Source organism: Trachypithecus francoisi, unplaced genomic scaffold (assembly GCF_009764315.1).
Source record: "Trachypithecus francoisi isolate TF-2019V2 unplaced genomic scaffold, Tfra_2.0 Lachesis_group8, whole genome shotgun sequence".
Taxonomy (NCBI): domain Eukaryota; kingdom Metazoa; phylum Chordata; class Mammalia; order Primates; family Cercopithecidae; genus Trachypithecus; species Trachypithecus francoisi.
The window spans coordinates 5,654,501-5,674,111 of NW_022681473.1; the positions used below are offsets into that span (position 1 = coordinate 5,654,501).

A 19,611-nucleotide genomic window follows, 5' to 3' on the forward strand; every position below is an offset into this window, starting at 1 on the left:
GTCTTCCAGGAAGGGGAGATGTCACACATGGGTGCTCTGGCCTCCTGCCCTCGATGAAAGGTGCTGGGGAGGAGAAGACGCAGTGAGCCTGGTGAGGGACTCCCACGCAGGTGGGAGGTGGAGGGCCCTGACCCAGGCCTGGCTGTAGCGGACAGGTGGCCCATTCTGGACACACAGACGTGGAAGGAACACAGGCTGCAAAGTGGTGGAGTGTGCTTCCGCTCCAAGAAGCCCCTGGCTGGGGCCGATGTGGCAGTGTTGGCGAAGTGGGCAGGGCGCTCAGACACCCTGGGAAAGCTGACTTGGGAGACACAGGGAGATGGGGTGTCGAGCAGCAGGTGGGACTTTGGCGAGGGCAAAGAGGACAGGATGACCACATCAAGAAGGAGCTGGACCTTTGGTAGAGCAGGCAGGGCAGGGCAGGCATGAGGAAGGCTGCTCCAGAGGCCAGGGGTGCCCACGAACACCATGCTCTTTTTCTACCCCCATTAAAATACGATGCTGCAACATGGACAAGACTACTGTCTGCTTCTTTGTTTGCAACAGTGAAAAAGTGAACAGAGAAGTTCCCTGAACCCCAGCAGGGACACAGGAGCAGGCTGGTTCCTGCTGGCAGAGGGGTGCAGGACAGCAGGGCCAGTGCTGCATGGGTGGGCGTGGGGCAGCTTGGAATTCAGTGTGTACGAGAAGCAAGTTGCAGGAGTGTGCACAGAGTAGGCAGCATTTGTGTGTGCCTCACACGTGTGCGGTGCTACTGTATGCACTTGTAGATACTCACATATGTAGGGAAAGATGAGCCCCGCATTCTGGGGACAGGGAGAGGAGGTTGTATCTATTGCATCTTAGAAATTTTTGCAGGGCTGGGCGCCTGTAATCTCAGCAGTTTGGGAGGCCAAGGAGGGAGGACTGCTTGAGTCCAGGAGTTCAAGACCAGCCTGGGCAACATAGTGAGATCCCATCTCTACAAAAACAGAAATAAACAAACAAACTGGTGTCGGGAGGTTGGGGAGGACATTCTAAATCAATACAGCAAAATGTTAAATTTGTTCATTCCGGGAGGGTACACAGGTGTTATTCTCTGCTTGCCTGCGTGTTTGCAGTATCTTATGATTTAAAGCATTTAAGATAGAAAACAATCTTGCTGTATAATATAGTAAAGTTCACTGGGGCATGTGTGTGTGTTTGTTTTGAGACAAGATCTCATTCTGTCGCCCAGGCTGGAATGGTGTGATCATGGCTCACTGTAGCCTCAACCTCCCAGGCTTAGGTGAGCCTTGCCCTAGCCTCCCAAGTAGCTGGGACTACAGGTGCTCACCACCACGCCTGGTTTATTTTTGTATTTTTAGTAGAGATGAGGTTTTGCCATGTTGCTCAGGCTGGTCTCAAACTCCTGGGCTCAAAGCGATCTGCCCGTCTTGGCCTTCCAAAGTTTTTGTGAGGCTTATCTGAGGTCCAGGAATTCATCAGTGACTGGCCTTCTTCACCCCCTCCTCACCCCCACTCCTTCTCCCTGAGCCCCAAGCCCTCGGAAGAGCTCTGCGCCCCTGGCCCTGGGCTTGTGGTCTGCCTGTCCCAGTCTCAGCTGCTCATCTGCCTCAGCTGGCTGCTCTGTTTCCAGGAAGGTGAGGTTAGCCACCTGTGGTCCCAGTCCTGTTTATGCCAGTGCGGTGAGGCCGCAGACCCGATTTACTTTGAGGGATCCCGTTTGCGCTAAGTATGTTATAGAAAGGCATGCTGAGGGCCAGATTGCCTTGCTTTTTTTTTTTTTTTTTTTTTTTTTTTGACGGAGCCTCACTCTCTCACCCAGGAGTGCATGGCCTGATCTCGGCTCACTGCAACCTCTGCCTCCCGAGTTCAAGCGATTCTCCTGCCTCAGCCTCCCAATTGGCCGGGAATACAGGCACGCACCACCAGATCCGGCTAATTTTTGTATTTTTAGTAGTGACAGGGTTTCACCATGTTGGTCAGGCTGGTCTTGAACTCCTGACCTCCAGTGATCCTCCCACCTGGGCTTCCCAAAGTGCTGGGATTACAGGCCCAAGCCACCGCACCTGGCCTCAGGTTGACTTTCAGTGCAGGGGTACGTCAAGGCAGGAAACGTGCTGACCACTCTCAGACTCTGGTCTGGTACCCTCTACCCTCCAGGGCCAGGGAGGGAAGGGGGGTGCAGTGTGAATGGCTTTATCTGGTTATCATTCTTATGAGTTCCTCAGTTTTAGAGACATTAGGAACCCTCTGCCCCACGTCTGGAGTGAGTAAGGCTGGCCCAGGAGCTGCGTGGCTCTCACCAGGGTCGGTTGGCCTCCATGAAGCCATGGCGGCTGCGTCTTGTGCAGTCCCCCAGCTTTGTTTCCGGTGACTCAGAGGTGGGAGAAGCTGCCGTTCTGCACCCACCCCCAGCTGCGTGAAAGCCAGGGAACAGGTGTGCCCTCTTTCTGGGGAGACGTGAAGTCCCTGCATGGGCCAGGAGCGTGGCCTCCTGCCTGAAGAGGAAGCACCTGGAAAAGACGGGCTCGGTGAAGCAGGGGGCGCAGGCACTAGGGGGAGGTGGGTACTGGGGGAGGGGGGCACTGCGGGGAGGCCCTGCTTTTCCTTTTTCTTCCTTTTTATTCCAGGGTCATAAAAACCCTGTTGGGTTGGGCAAGCAGGTGGTGATTGTTCAGCTATTTCCAGGTTGTGGGTAGTGGGGATGGAGTAAGGGGGCTTGGGCATGGCCACGTTTCCACACACTCTGGCCCCGGAAACCTTTGCTCCTCCTGGTTTCATCTTCTCTGGCGCTGGATGGGTTATGCCATTTCTCTGCCACCAGCCGTGTTGTATTGGGTGGGCTATGGGGTGAGAAGTATGTGCTTCCCTTCCTGGGAGGTGGGCACCTGGGGCACTTGGAGTATCTGAGGAGCTCTCCAAACGTGAGATTTCTGAGCTCCGATTGCAGTGGACAAGTGTTTCATTTCATTCAACACATTCTAAAACATCAGGAGATCGCGAACGTGCATAGAAGAGAGACTTGTCTACCGGGCTCGGGCGGCCCTGCCCTTCACCGGTTCTCACGCGTGGCTCCTTCATACCCGTCCCTCCGTTCATCCCACCCCAAGTGATTTTGAAGCAAGTCTCAGACATGATAAAAGATAAAATTAGGCTGGGCACAGTGGCTTACAGCACTTTGGGTGGCCGAGGTGGGCAGATCACCTGAGGTCAGGAGTTCAAGACCAGCCTGGCCAACATGGTGAAACCTGGGCTCTATTAAAAATACAAAGATCAGCTGTGTGCAGTGTTGGGCATCTGTAGTCTCAGCTACTGGGGAGGCTGAGGCAGGAGAATTACTTGAACCCGGAAGGCAGAGGTTAAAGTGAGCCTAGATAGTGCTACTGCATTCCAGCCTGGGTGACAGAGCGAGACCTAAGAGTCTCAAAAAAAAAAAAAAAAGATAAAATTGCATGTATCATTATGTTAGTTCCTATCGATAAAAGATGGGAAAGTTTTTAAAAAATAACCACTGCCTGAGTGCCATGGCTCACACCCACAGTCTCAGCTACTCAGGAGGCTGAGGCAGGAGGATTGCTTGAACCCAGAGCTGCAGTGAGCTGTGACTGTGCCACTGCACTCTAGCCTGGGCAGCAGAGCGAGACTCTGTCTCTTAAAAAACATAACCACAATATCTTGTAATACCTAAAAGATAATTAACAGAAATTCCTTAATGCCATGAGGTAACAGTTGTTTTGAATGAGTCTTTTTTAAAATTTAATTTAATTTTAGATTCGGGGGTACACATGCCTGTTTGTTACATGGTATTTTGCATACTGGTGGGTGTTGGGCTTCCGGTGTACCCAGAGTGCCCTCGATGAAAGGGAAGAGAGTGAGCATTGTACCTGACAGGTAATTTTTCAGCCCTTGCCCCGCTTCCTCCCTTCCCTCTTGGAATCTCCAGTCTCATTATTTCCACCTTTGTTTTTCTTTTTTTTTTTTGAAACGGAGTCTTGCTGTCTCCCAGGCTGGAGTGCAGTGGCCCGATCTCAGCTCACTGCAACCTCCACCTCCCAGGTTCAAGCGATTCTCCTGCCTCAGCTTCCCAAGTAGCTGGGATTACAGATGCCTGCCACCATGCCAGGCTAATTTTTGGTATTGTTTGTTTGTTTTTGAGACGGAGTCTTGCTCTGTCCCCCAGGAGTGCAGTGGTGCGATCTCAGCTCACTGCAAGCTCCGCCTCCTGGGTTCACGCCATTCTCCTGCCTCAACCTCCCGAGTAGCTGGAACTACAGGCACCCGCCACCATGCCCGGCCAATTTTTTGTATTTTTAGTAGAGACAGGGTTTCACCGTGTTAGCCAGGATGGTCTCGATCTCCTGACCCGCCCATCTCGGCCTCCCAAAGTGCTGGGATTACAGGCGTGAGCCACTGTGCCCGGCCAATTTTTGGCATTTTTAGTAGAGATGGGGTTTCACCATGTTGGCCAGGCTGGTCTCAAACTCCTGACCTCAGGTGATCTACCTGCCTCGGCCTCCCAAAGTGCTGGGATTACCGGCGTGAGTCATCGTAGCTGGCCTGTTACTTCCGTCTTTATGTGCATGGGTACCCATTGTTTAACTCCAACTTATAGGTGAGAACATGCAGTATTTGGTTTTCTGTTTCTGAGTGAGTTCACTTAGGATAAAGCCTTCCAGTTGCATCCGTATTACTGTAAGAGACATGATTTCTTTTTTTTCTTTTCTTTTCTTTTTTTTTTTTTTGAGACAAAGTTTCACTCTTGTTGCCCAGGCTAGAGTGCAATGGCGTGATCTCGGCTCACCACAACCTCTGCCTCCCGGGTTCAAGTGATTCTCTTGCCTCAGCCTCCCAAGTAGCTGAGATTACAGGCGTGCACCACCACACTCAGTTAATTTTGTATTTTTTAGGAGAGATGGGGTTTCTCCATGTTGCTCAGGCTGGTCTCGAACTCCCTTCCTCAGATGATCCTCCCACCTCTGCCTCCCAAAGTGCTGGGATTACAGGCATGAGCCACCATGCCCAGCCAATTTCATTCTTTTTTATAGCTGCTGAATGCGTCCTTAATGTGGCCAGAGCACTATGGTGGACGGGATATGGAAGACAAGAATAACATATCCACCCCCACTATTATATATCTGAGGAGAGAATGGTTAAGTATATAGACATTAAATAGACAATACTTCTTGAGACAGTATTTTTTGGTAACAGCTTTATTGAGATATTCATATACCATAAAATTCAGCCATCTAAAGTGTACACTTCGATGAGTTTGTTTGTTTTTTTGTTTTTGTGTTTTTTTTAGACAGGGTTTTGCTCTATTGCTCAGGCTAAAATGCAGTGCTGCAGTCACGGCTCACTGCAGCTTTGACCTCCCAGGCTCAAGTGATCCTTCCACCTCAGCCTCCCTAGTAGCTGGGACTATAGGCACACATCACCACACCCAGCTGATTTTTGTAGTTTTTGCAGAGACAGGGTTTTGCCATGATGCCTGGGCTTTCAGTGGTTTTTAGTATATTCACAGAGTTGTGCAACTATCACCACAATCAATTTTGGAATGTTTTCATCACCCTAAGAAGATACCCCCCCTCCTTACCCATTACCTCCCTATCTTCCCATCTGCTCCAAGCCCCTGGCAACCACTAGTGTACTTTCTGTCTCTGTAGACTTGCCTGTTCCAGACATTTAGAATAAACAGAATGAGCAATATATGACCTTCTGTGTGACTTCTTTCACTCAGCATCACGTCTTCAGGGCCCATCCATGTTGCAGCAGGTGTCAGAGGTCCATTCCTTTTCATTGCTGAATACTATTCCACCGTATGATTGGACCACATTATATTTATTCATTCATCAGCAGAACGTATTGCCACTTTCTGGCTATCATGAATAACGTGAGTGTTCGTGTGCAGGCTTTTGTATGGACATGTTTTCAGTTCTCTTGGGTATATATGTAAGAATGGAATTGCTGGGTCATATGGTAAGTCTATTTTTATACAATTTTTTTTTTTTAAAGACAAGATCTCCTCTGTTGCCCAGGCTGGAGTGCAGTGGTGCAATCACAGCTCACTGAAGCCTCCACCTCCTGGGCTCAAGCAATCCTCCTGCCTCAGGCTCCCAAATTGCTAGGGTTACAGCGATGCACCACCATGCCTGGATAATTTCTTTGATTTTTAATAGAGATGAGGTCTTGCCTCGTTCCCCAGGCTGTTCTGGAACTCCTGAGCCAAAGCAGTCCTCCTGTCTTGGCCTCATGAAGTGCTGGGTCTACAGGCGTGAGCCACTGCACCTGGCCCAATTTTTAATTTTTTAAATTTTTGTTTATTATATAGAGACAGGGTCTTGCCACGTTGCACAGGCTGGTCTGGAACTCCTGGCCTAAAGCCATCTTTCTGCTTTGGCCTACTAAAGAGCTGGGATTGCACGTGTGAGCCACAGTGCCAGACCAGCAACTCTGTATTTAAGCTTTTGAGGAACGGACAGACTGTTTGCCAATGTGGCTGCACCATTTGACCAGCCATCCATGAGAATTCTGGTTTCTCCACATCCTCACCAACACTTGATATCATCCATCTTTGTGATCCTAGCCATCCTCCTGAGTGTGAAGTGGTGTCTTCCTGTGGTTTAGATCTGTACTCCCTGTTGGCCACAGGAGGCAGTGTTACACTTACAGTGGCCTCCCCTTATCCTTGGGGGATACATTCCAAGACCCCTTATGGATGCCTGAATCTGTGGACAGTACCAAACCTATACAATCAGCTTTGTATCCTCAGGTTCTGCTTCTGTGGATTTAGCCAACTAAGGATTGAAAATATTTGTGGAAAAAGAAGAAAGCTAGATAGTAACAGAAAAAATACAAAATGTAAAAATACAGCATAACAACTGTTTACATAGCATTTACATTGTATTCATTATTGTAAGTAACCTAGAGATGATTTAAAGTATACAGGAGGGTTGGGCGTGGTGGCTCACACCTGTAATCTGAGCACTTTGGGAGGCCGAGGTGGGTGGATCACCTGAAGTCAGGAGTTTGAGACCAGCCTGGCCAATGTGGTGAAACCAGATCTCTACTCAGAATACAAAAATTAAGGCCGGGCTCGGTGACTCACACCTGTAATCCCAGCACTTTGGGAGGCCGAGGCGGGTGGATCACCTGAGGTCAGGAGTTCAAGACCAGCCTGGCCAATGTAGTGAAACCCTGTCTCTACTAAAAATACAAAAATTAGCCGGTCATGGTGGCACATGCCTGTAATCCCAGCTACTCGGGGGGCTGAGGCAGGAGAATCACTTGAACCCAGGAGGCAGAGGGTGCAGTGAGCCGAGACCATGCCATCGCACTCCAGCCTGGGCAACAAGAGCAGAACTCCATCTCAAAAATAATAAAATAAAAAAAAAATACAAAAATTAGCCAGACGTGGTGGCACATGCCTGTAGTCCCTGCTACTCCAGAGGTTAAGGCAGGAGAATCACTTGAACCCGGGAGGCGGAGGTTGCAGTGAGCTGAGATCATGCCACTGAACTCCAGCCTGGGGGACAGAGCGAGACTGTCTCAAAAAAAAAAAAAAAAGAAGTACACAGGAGGATGTGTGTGGGTTATGTGCAAATACTACACTGTTTTCTATAAGGGACTGCACACTCATAGATTTTGGTATGCATGGGGGTCCTGCAACTAGTTCCCCTTAGATGCCAGGGGACAGATGTGTATATGAGGTTTTTCCTGTGTAGTAACAGGCAGGGAGTGTTGGCAGCATGGATAGCCTGGGTAAAGGGGTGATTCACATCCCAGGCAGGAGGGAGAGGAACGGTGGGCGCTTGCATCATATTGCTCAGAGTGATGCACAATCTAAAACGATGATTTTTTTTCTTTTTTGAGGTGGAGTCTCACTCTGTCCCCCAGGCTGTTGTGCAGTGGTGCAATCTCAGCTCACTGCAACCTCTGCCTCCCGGGTTCAGGCAATTCTCCTGCCTCAGCCTCCCGAGTAGCTGGGATTATAGGCATGCACCACCATGCCCAGCTAATTTTTGTATTTTTAGTCAAGACAGTTTTGCCATGTTGGCCAGGCTGGCCTCAAACCCCTAACCTCAAGCGATCCACCTGCCTGGGCCTCCCAAAGTGCTGGAATTACAGGCATGAGCCACCAGGCCCAGCCTGGAGTTTTCCATCTAATATTTTCAGATGGTGGTTGACCATGGATAACTGAGACTTCAAAAAGCACCATCACCAGGCAGGGTGGCTCACGCCTATAATCCCAGTACTTTTGGAGGCGGAGACAGGTGGATCGCTTGAGTCCAGGAGTTCGAGACCAGTCTGGGCAGGGTGGTGAAACCCTGTCTCTACAAAAAAATACATCAATTAGCTGAGCATGGTGGTGCATGCCTGTAGTCCCAGCTCCTCAGGAGGCTGAGGTGGGAGAATCACCTGAGCTCAGGGAGTAGAGGCTGCAGTGAGCCATGATTGTGCCACTGCACTCCAGCCTGGGCAACACAGCAAGACCCTGTCTCAAACAAACAGCAAATAAACAAAGATGCAAACTGTAGCTGAGCGGGGACTGCTGTAGGTGCAGCTATAGCAGTGTTTTTAAACATAAGGCCACTGATTCCGGCCGGAACCCAGGGTGGGATTTGCGCTCATTAGATTTGCACAGGGAGCTCCTCTGGCCCTTGTTGGGTTCACTCTTTTCTGTTCATGACTCAAAGAGGGAGAGGCTGGGTCAGGACAGCCCATCTCAGCTCCTGCAGAAGTAGAAAAACAAATTGTGCACCTTAGGGGCAGTTAGGACTCAGGGTTACCCTGAACGAGTCAAAATAAACAAGTCCTTCATTAAACTCAGATCACTCTGCAAGGGCGTCTCACTCCTGGAAAGGACACTGTCATTACCTCCAGTCTGACTCTTCCTATCAGAGGTTAGATTTCTGAGCAAGCGTCGGATACATACCTTTGGAGAGACTTGGCTACAGACACTATATTTAATCCGCTGCCTTGAGTAGTGCCTTTGTGTTCTGTATGAAGCCAGGAGATCTTATCGGTCATGCAGAGGGGCCAGTCACATCACTTTATTTGACAGGGTCCTCTTCTGGGATGACTGCCTCATGGTTACTGCCAAGGCTTTGATGGGGAAGGGGGCTAAGAGTTAACCTTGAGGCCGGGCGCGGTGGCTCACAGGCGTCATCGCAGCACTTTGGGAGGCCAAGGTGGGCAGATCATTTGAACTCAGCAGTTTGGGACCAGCTTGGCCAACATGGGGAAACCCCGTCTCCACTAAAAATGGAAAAAATTAGCCAGGCATGCGGGCAGGTGCTTGTAAGCCCAGCTACTCGGGAGGCCGAAGCATGAGAATCGCTTGAACCCAGAAGGTGGAGGTTACAGTGAGCTGAGATGGAGCCACTGCACTGCAGCCTGGGCGACAGAGTGAGACTTCGTCTCAAAAAAAAAAAAAAAAGTTAATCTTGAGACTCCAGGGGAGTCTTACAGCTGCTTAGATGGCTTTTTGAGAAATGGTTCAGAGCTGCTTGCTTTGATGCCCTCTTCAGCCCGTGGCAAACATCTGCTTGGTGATCTTGATGCTTTCAAAAATGGGATCCATTCCTTTAAAACTGACCAGGCCATGGGAGTTGGGTGCATGCCTACTAAATAGTATGTAAATACTGTTTTGTTGTTGTTGTTGTTGTTGTTGTTGAGATAGGGTCTCACTCTGTTGTCCCGGCTAGAGTACAATGGTGTGATCATGGCTCACTGCAGCCTCTACCTCCTGAGCTCAAGGGATCCTTCCGCCTCAGCTTCCCAAGTAGCTGGGACTACAGGCCCGTGCCACCACACCTGGCCAATTTTTTATTTGTTAGAGAGATGGAGTTTCGCCACGTTGCCCTGGCTGGTCTTGAGTTCCTGGCCTCAAGCGATCCTCCCACCTCAGCCTCCCAAAGTGTTGGGATTACAGGTGTGAGCCATCATTCCTGGCCCATACATATTGTTGATTGCTTTGCAAATTGCTCTAAGCTAAGGTTATAGCTAGTGGAATGTAGTTTTGCCAAATTACTCTTTCAGAGTCATTGAGGCAGAGCTCGCAGGATCTGTGCTGATACCTCTCGGGCATGTCGTCCGGCCCAGCTCCTCCCTCACTCTGGCAGTATGTGGCATCTCCACTCGGATGTCCTGGCGACATTTCACATGTGGCAGGTCCAGGCATGAATTCTCAGCTTCCACCCCAGCCTGCCTCCTTCCCTCCCTGAGACTGTCCCATGTCAGTACCTGGCTTCACTGAGTGGGTGGCTCAAGTCAGGAGCCTGAGAGCCCGTTTCACCAGCACGTGCAGCTCAGGGTGCCTCTGCAGACTGTCTTGTGTGGGTCATTGTCCACGCTGTCACTGTCCCTGTCACTGACAGACTGGGCCAGTCCCGGGCACCTTAATGGAAGACAGCCTCAGCTTCTTACTGGTCCTGCTTCCCCATCCATGCTCCATACAGCAGCCAGGGTGGTCTTTAGAACAGAAATAGTGGCAGGTTCCCTTTTCTCTGGGCCCTTGGATGCTTCTCCATTGCTAGCACAAAAACCTGCCACCTCCCACCGGCTGCCTCTGCCTTCCTCTCCAAGCTTGGCCACCTGCCCTTGAACTCAGACACCCTGCCCTTGACCCCAGCTACCCTGCCTTTGACCCCAGACACCTGCTTTTGACCCAATACCCTGCCCTTGATCCCAACTGGCCTGCCCTTGACCTCAGCTGTCCTGCCACTGACCCCAGACACCCTGTCCTTGACCCCAGCCACCTGCCCTTGACCCCAGCCTCCTGCCCTTCCTGCCTCCAGCTCTTGCCTGCTCTTCCCATGGTCACTCCTTCTCCTGGCTTCACTGTCTCCTGAGAGGTCCCCTTGGCACCTCCCCTTCCTGCACCAGAGCACTGCTCATGCATTGCTTGTTAGCCCGGTCTAAGCCGTGGGAGGGCAGAGGGGCCTTTTCTGCTGGTGTCCAGCTCCTCTCCTCGGCAGGTACATTGGAGGCAGTCAACAAATATTTGTAATGTGGACAGATGTGTGAAGTCGGGTGCCTTTCCAGGGCCTGTCAGTGGATGGTTCGTGTTTTGACTGGTGGAGGACTGAGCCAGGCTGATTTCTGTAACAGGGGATCTTCGAAATGGTGATAGCCACTGATTTTGAGCTTGTCCTCAGAGGGCATCAGTGGGCGAAAACAGAAAAATCATCCTGTGATGAGAACACGCACACCCACCCACACACACACACCATATACACAACCACACACACACACCGTACACACACAACCACACACACATGCACCCCCACACACACACCCACCCCCACACACAACCACACACCCACCCACACACACACACCATACACACAACCACACACACACCATACACACACAACCACACACACACCCCCACCCCCACACACAACCACACACACACACCATACACACACAACCACACACACCACACACAACCACACACACGCCCACACACACCACACACCCTCACACAACACACACATACACACATACACCACACACACACCACACATGCACACACATGCCACACACATACACCACATACACATACCACACACATGCCCACACACACCACACACATACACACACATACCACACAGACACCACACACACCACATACACATACACATACCACACACACATATACACACGCGAGTTTTTGGATTTTTATTATGGTCCTTGATAGTTTTTTCCTCTTAGCTTCTCTTTTATCCATTTAGTACTTTGTGGCAGGCAGCTTGGGAGGAGGTGGAGGCGGCACAGTGAGAAGGGCAGGAGCCACCGCCCTGGCGGTCCAGGAAGGGATGGGGGCTGTGCTGTGCTGAGCAGCTGTGCCAAGGAGCCTGAAGGAAGGCAGCGGGAGCCAGGATGAAGGGGATGGGAAGAATGTAGCAGATCCAGAAGCAGTTTTCTGCAGCCAGGCAGGGGATGCTGTCCCCAGGGGCTGTGCTTGCGTCTGGGATACAGCGCCCCGGGATCTGTTGAGCCCGTGGGCCACCAAGGCAGGTTCTGCTTCAGCCGCTGCCTCCGAGGAAGAAGGCTTGCTCTGTCCACGAGCACCCATTCTTGAGGCGTCTGCACATGTGACTCATGGAGTCTCCGTGGGTCTCTCTGAAACCCTAGAACAGTTTCTCAAAAGAGCAGCCACATAGACACTAGAGGCAGAGGCATTTGGGATTGATCTGTGCTCGAAGTTCAGGGTCTCCGGCTGTCGTGGGCTCCTTCGTGGACTCCTTCGTGGACACTCTGGGCCTCTTCTAATGCCAGCCTCCAAGGGCCTGGCTGTAAGATTGAGATTTGTCTGTGCTGTGCGAGTTGCTGAAGCGCCATGGGCTTTGCGTCAGCAGGTGTGTCCTGGATGCTGACTTGGAGGTGTGGTTCCAGGGGACGTCCGGGGCCAGGGTTGGGGTACCACGAGCCTGGATGCTGACTTGGAGGCGTGGTTCCAGGGGACATCCAGGGCCAGAGGTTGGGGTACCACGGGCCTGGATGCTGGCTTGGAGGCGTGGTTCCAGGGCACGTCCAGGTCCAGGTTGGGGTACCACGGACCTGGATGCTGGCTTGGAGGCGTGGTTCCGGGGGACGTCCAGGGCCAGGTTGGGGTACCACGGGCCTGGATGCTGGCTTGGAGGCGTGGTTCCAGGGGACGTCCGGGGCCAGGGTTGGGGTACCACGAGCCTGGATGCTGACTTGGAGGCGTGGTTCCAGGGGACATCCAGGGCCAGAGGTTGGGGTACCACGGGCCTGGATGCTGGCTTGGAGGCGTGGTTCCAGGGCACGTCCAGGTCCAGGGTTGGGGTACCACGGACCTGGATGCTGGCTTGGAGGCGTGGTTCCGGGGGACGTCCAGGGCCAGGGTTGGGGTACCACGGGCCTGGATGCTGGCTTGGAGGCGTGGTTCCGGGGGACGTCCAGGGCCAGGGTTGGGGTACCACGGGCCTGGATGCTGTTAAGTGGGGAGGAAGAACTTAAGTTCAGAAGGAATGGCACTTCTGTATGGGGGTTTTTTGGTATCTGGTCCCAGAAAATGTGTTACATTTTCTCCTTCTCCTTCCAGATAATTCCTGAAGATGGCAGAAGCTCACCAAGCTGTGGCCTTTCAGTTCACGGTCACTCCGGATGGCATTGACCTGCGGCTGAGCCATGAAGCTCTTAGACAAATCTATCTCTCTGGACTTCATTCCTGGAAGAAGAAGTTCATCCGATTCAAGGTTTGCTGAGATGTGTTGAAATCTACACAGTGTGCCTTTTACTGTCTAAGAACGGGGCTCTTGCAGCGATTGAGGTCTACGCGTTTCAGACTGGCGATTGCATGTCACTTACCTATTTCCACGGTACTTAAGGCTTGGGGACACCGTCACACAGACTTTAGCTCACTGGATGCTTGGAGCAGCTCCGTTAGGCAGGTAAAGGGAGTCGGCATGCTCTAAAGCAGGCCGGGAAAGTGAGGCTCACAGGGCCAGCGACCTACTTAATAGAAGGCAGAGTAAAGACTAGAATTCACATCTTCTGTCTGAGTCAGAATCCTTTACACCGTGTTCAGAAAGGATTTTTTCCGGGCCAGGTGCAGTGGCTCACACCTGTAATCCCTGCATTTTGGGAAGCTGAGGTGGGCGGATCGCTTGAGCTCAGGAGTTTAAGACCAGCCTGGGTGACACGACAAAACCCCATCTCTACAAAAAATACAAAAATTAGGCAGGTGCGTTGGCATGCACCTGTAGTCCTAGCTACTCAGGAGGCTGAGATGGGAGGCTCGCTTGAACCTGAGAGGCAGAGACTGCGGTGAACCATGATTGAGCCACCACACTCCAGCCTGGGCAACAGAGCGAGACTTTGTCTCAAAAAAAAATTTTTTTTTCCAAACTTCAGCAAGTAGATGTAATAATTACTTTGTTGATAAAACATTCACACACTAGAAACTCTCCACATAAGGGCCGGGGGCGGTGGCTCACACCTGTAATCCCAGCACTTTGGGAGGCCAAGGCGGGTGGATCACAAGGTCAGGAGATCGAGACCATCCTGGCTAACATGGTGAAACCCCGTCTCTACTAAAAAATACAAAAAATTAGCTGGGCGTGGTGGCGGCGCCTGTAGTCCCAGTTACTTGGGAGGCTGAGGCAGGAGAATGGCCTGAACCCGGGAGGCGGAGCTTGCAGTGAACTGAGATCGCGCCACTGCACTCCAGCCTGGGCGACAGAGCGAGACTCTGTCTCAAAAAAAAAAAAAAAAAACAACTCTTCACATAAGTTCAAATACAGTTGAGTCCACATGTTCTCAATTCTGTTTATCTAAAGAAGTGGAACTCTGTTCTTTTTTAAGTAAGTGTCTTGTTTTTCCATGTATTTTAATTTATTTTAAACATCATAGAAGGCATAAGTGCATGTTTGAAAACACGCAAACTAGATGAAAGTTCATCAAGTCGAAAGTGGACGCCCCCGCCGACCCCCGCCAGCCCGAGCGGGAGCTCAGTTCAGTTTGTGGACTTCCCAGTGCTCCTCCTCTGAGGGTGGCACTGAAGTGGGCCACTGGGAAAGCCCTAAGCTCAAGAGTAGGTGGCAGCAGGGACAGTGGGGAGGTGGGCGAGCCCCTGGGAGCCAGCACAGCTGCACAGGTGTCCCTGGGGCTCAGCCTGTGGATTCTTGGGCCCATAGAAATAACCCACCAAGGCGACATCCGAGATGTCACCGAGGCACTAGCTCGGCTCGCCGAGGGCTGCTCTTTTTCACCTTGGAATGTGGGAAAGTAGAAACTCAGATGCAGTGGCTTGGCCATCATATTCAACCCAGTGGGAATGTTGTTCTCCCCGTCCCCTCCCCTCCCCTCTTCCCTCTTTTTTTTTTTTTTTTTTTTTTTGAGATAAGGTCTTGCTCTGTTGCCCAGGGTGGAGTGCAGCGGTGTGATCACGGCTCCCTGTAGCCTCACTGGGCTCAGGCAATCCTCCTGTCTCATCCTCCCAAGTAGCTGAGATCATAGGTGCACACCACCATGCCCGCCTAATTTTTTTTTTTTTTTTTTTTTGAGACAGAGCCTCACTCTGTTGCCCGGGCTGGAGTGCAATGGCACGACCTTGGCTCACTACAACCTCCGCCTCCCAGGCTCAAGCGATTCTTCTGCTTCAGCCTCCTGAGTAGCTGGGACTATAGGCGCCCGCCACCACACCTGGCTAAGTTTTTGTATTTTTAGTAGAGACAGTATTTCACCATGTTGGCCAGGCTGGTTTCAAACTCTTCACCTCAAGTGATCTGCCCGCCTCAGCCTCCCAAAGTGCTGGGGTTACAGGCATGAGCCGCCTCACCTGGCCTGCTTTGGTCATTTTTAATCCATTATCTTGGTCAAATCAATATCTTATTAGGATGGTTTAGTAAGAATGTTGTTTAATTGGAGTTGTCAAACATACACAAGAGTGAAGAGGACTGATTACACATCCCCACTGTTCCCTTCCTTGTTCAACAATTTTGCCAATTTCATTTGTTAGAATCCTTTTTGGTTTTTTTTGGCTGGAGTATTTTACAGCAACTTCTCGACATGGAGTGAGGCCTCCCATGAAATCTTCAAGGTTAAGCAGCCTTCTGACATGGGGGCGGCAAGAGGGGCGGTTTTGGAGCTGGGGTCTCAGGGCGTTCTAGACAGTAGCAGGCTGGGGACAGGACATCATGGTGGCTCAGTGACATCCTTCACCAGCTAAACTAGTGCCTGGGCTGATTCTCATGTCCTGGGGTGTCCACTCTTGGGGAAGCTTTCAGGGTGGGTTTTGGTTCAGAGGTAGTGGAAGGGAGGAAACTGGAACCACCGCAGGCTGTAAACTCTGGGGAGAGTCCCAGCTAGTGGGGTCGCTGCCGACACCCTCTTCTCACTGCCTGCCATCCCGGCAGTCCTGTTGCCGGGGGCCATGAAACGCCGTTGTCCTGTGGGTTGTGGGAGGACACCGCTCACGGCCCGTGTGTCTGTCTTTAGAACGGTATCATCACTGGCGTGTACCCGGCGAGCCCCTCCAGCTGGCTTATCGTGGTGGTGGGCGTGATGACAACAATGTACGCCAAGATCGACCCCTCGTTAGGAATAATTGCAAAAATCAATCGGACCCTGGAAACGACGTAAGTCATCCTGCGAAATCTCCGATTGTCTGGGAAGTTACCAATTTTATTGCTGTTTTTACGTCTCTTCAAATGTGATGATTGTCACTGTTCTGAATTCAATGTGAAGCTCCTGATTCTGTCCTCATGTCGGCTTTCTTCCCGCCTCCTGGGTGGTGCTAAGGTCCCTCTAGGAGTTTGCGGTCCCCTGCGGCCTTTCCTCCGAAGACCAGGGTGAGAAGAGTGGTAGTGGCCCTGGGGCACCCCTTGGAAGGTGTCAGGGCCCGAGGGTTTGGCCAATAGTGACAGTGCCCGTAGCCCGGCCAGTGGGGCTCCGAAACGGAATTTCTGCTCAAGGGGCTGATTCACCATGTAGTGATTTCTTTGCACTTGGAGTCTGTTCATCCCAGAGTTCTGTGACCCTTGAACGGACTGCCCTGCGGTCCTCTGCAGGGACCTCCCCCACTTAGCTTTCTGTCAGGGTGGTTTAGAAATGTCCAGGGGGGCCGGGCGCAGTGGCTCAAGCCTGTAATCCCAGCACTTTGGGAGGCCGAGATGGGCAGATCATGAGGTCAGGAGATCAAGACCATCCTGGCTAACACGGTGAAACCCCATCTCTATTAAAAATACAAAAAACTAGCCGGGCGAGGTGGCGGGCGCCTGTAGTTCCAGCTACTCGGGAGGCTGAGGCAGGAGAATGGCATAAACCCGGGAGGCGGAGCTTGCAGTGAGCTGAGATCCGGCCATGGCACCCCAGCCTGGGCAACAGAGCGAGACTCCGTCTCAAAAAAAAAAGAAAAATCTCCAGGGGACCCCCTGTCACTCCCACCCCTAGGGTTTTGGATTTTCCTGGGGCTTATCTCTTGCTACCAAGAGATAAGGCCCCGAGACACCTTAGATAACATTCAGCACATGTTCATTTTATTTTTTTTCCAACCACCTGCCGCCTGTTGATAGCGCGTGTTTATTGCACACCTGTGATGCCTGTTATTCCATCCAGTTCTGGAGATGGCCCAGACTCCCATCTAGGAAGGTCAGGCCCTGCACTGCAGTGACCTCTCATTAGGATCCCTTTCACCAGTGAGGAAGCTTTCAGACAGATGCAGGCGTCTGCCCAAGTCACAGGAAGAGGGAGCGGGGAAGCTGGAATTCAAACCCAGCTCTGCGCCAGCTCTGAAATCTGTGCTTTCTTCAGTGTAGCACTGAGGTCCCCCCACCCCCTGCCCCAGAAGCTTCCGTGAGACAAATGCATGTGAACTGCTTTATCGCCATTTGAACGTCGAGACGGTGGAACGCGGGGCAACTCAGCTTCCTCGTGCAGCTGTGACCCTTGCACTTGGACACACGTTTTCCTTTCCGGTCTGAAAGCTCCATGGTGCCTTGAAAGTGTCTCTGCTGGCCCGTGCCAGGCGTTTTATTCGATTTCTGTGCTGCTTGTTTACACCAACGGCATTTTTGCCATTGGGGCACGGTGGTTCACACCTGTAATCCCAAGACTTTGGGAGGCTGAGGCAGGTGGATCACCTGAGGTCAATAATAGCCGCCAACTCCTCATAACTGGGCTTTGTTTTGGGGCCAGGAGTTGCAGGTGGAAGGCACAATGCCAGGTCAGGGCTAAGCTAAATATCAAAGCTCTGGATCTTCATAGTCACGCCTTGCGGGTTGTTTGCATGTAAATATTGTTCAATCAGAAAGAAATAAGAAAATAAACTGGCAGAAAAAGGGACATAAACGAAAACTCACTCACAGTTAACGGCTGAATTTGATTTTTTGTTGTTGTTGTTGAGATGGAGTTTTTGCTCCATTGCCCAGGCTAGAGTGTGACGATGCTATCTCGGCTCACTGCAACCTCCACCTCCTGGGTTCAAGCAATTCTCCTGCCTCAGCCTCCTGAGTAGCTGGGATTACAGGGGCCCACCACCATGCCTGGCTAATTTTTGTATTTTTTGTAGAGATGAGGTTTCACCATGTTGGCCAGGCTGATCTCAATTATTGACCTCAAATGGTCCACCCGCCTCGACCTCCCAAAGTGCTGGGATTACAGGTGTGAACCACCGTGCCCAGCCTTGATTCTGCTGACTAGAAATAAAAGATTAAGCAGATTAATGGTCTGAATCTCCTGATGACAGCTTGAGCAGGTACCCTGATTCCTGCCTCTTTTTGCAAAGGGTCTGCAGAGGACCCCTTCACATCCTGTTCCTTCTCCAGGAAGCCCCTGGACCCTCCAGAGTCATTGAGCATCCAGCTGAGTTGCTTGCAACCTTGAGGTAGCTCAGGAACGCTGGCTCAGGCCTCTATAAGTGTCTGCAAGAGACAGAATAAAAGTTCCCAGTCATTTTAGCAGAAGCATGCCTGGCTGGGATGCCTGCCAGGTTCCTTGTCTGGGGACTACTGTCACTGCTGTCACTCAGAAAGCAGTTGGCAGACCTGGGCACTCAGGGCAGGCCTGGCTGCTCTCTTCCTTGAGGTCCCAGAACCCGCAGGCCTGCAATGGATAGCTGCCTCCCAGCCTTGTGTGTGGAGCTGTTCCTTCATACTTTTCATTCTCTCGTGGGGTTAATGAAGATCTTTTTTTTTCCTTTTTGAGATGGAGTCTCACTCTGTCCCCCAGGCTGGAGTGCCGTGGCGCGATCTCGGCTCACTGCAACCTCCACCTCCCGGGTTCAAGTGATTCTTGCCTCAGCCTCTTGAGTACCTGGGACTGCAGACACACGCCACCATGCCCAACCAATTTTTGTACTTTTGGTAGAGATGGGGTTTTGCCTTGTTGGCCAGGCTGGTCTTGAACTCTTGATCTCAAGTGATCCACTCGCCTCGTCCTCCCAAAGTGCTGGTATTACAGACGTGAGCCACTGCACCCAGGCCAGGTCTTTAATTTACTCTCTAGTGTAGGCCTTCTCTTAAAACTGGATTATATTTAGAAGTGTTGACTGTTTAAAGCCCTTAATAATCTGGGTCTCTGTAAGATCTGTTTCTTTGTACCTCTTAAACCTATTTTGGTAAACTAGGCCATCCCTGGCCTAAATTTAGAAAGGCCGGGTTAAGGGCCAGCGTCTTCCAGCCTCGTGGGCCATTCCAGAGCTGCTGTCCTGGAGGGAACTTGCAGTATCTCTGGGCTGCTGCCTTCAAAACTGGAGTCAGGCTGGGCGCAGTGACCTGTAATCCCAGCACTTTGGGAGGCCGAGGCAGGAGGATTGCTTGAGCCCAGGAGTTCAAGACCAGCCTGAGCAACATAGTGAGACCCTATCTCTTAAAAAAAAAAAAAAAGAATAAAGAATAAAAATGTGGAGTCATACGTGTTATGTGGGGTTTGTCTCTGAGTCTGTCCCTGACAGCCTTATAAGGAGCATGTCCTTTCAAAGAAAGCTTTTTGCTAACGTTTTTTTATCTAAGTGCCTATATGTCTATATTTTTAAAAATCTTGAATGTGTCATTTATTTGTTTATGCTAAAGTATTTTTATTTTTGCAAATCAAGTAAGTATAGAGGTCTTTTTCTTTCAGTAATCTAAAATGTAGATTATCTAAAAGATGGCTTCT

The 19,611-nt window shown here is 51.2% G+C and overlaps 1 protein-coding gene across 2 annotated transcripts in view; it reads left to right on the forward strand.

Moving 5' to 3' along the window:
- CPT1A (carnitine palmitoyltransferase 1A) overlaps positions 1-19,611 on the forward strand; it is an 85,900-nt gene that overhangs the window by 12,512 nt on the left and 53,777 nt on the right. For both annotated transcript variants that reach the window (XM_033207455.1, XM_033207454.1), the window contains exons 2-3: positions 13,058-13,211; positions 15,955-16,094. In XM_033207455.1, the coding sequence (XP_033063346.1) occupies positions 13,071-13,211; positions 15,955-16,094 (281 nt within the window). In that variant the 5' untranslated portion in view covers positions 13,058-13,070. The remainder of the gene's footprint in view (positions 1-13,057; positions 13,212-15,954; positions 16,095-19,611) is intronic.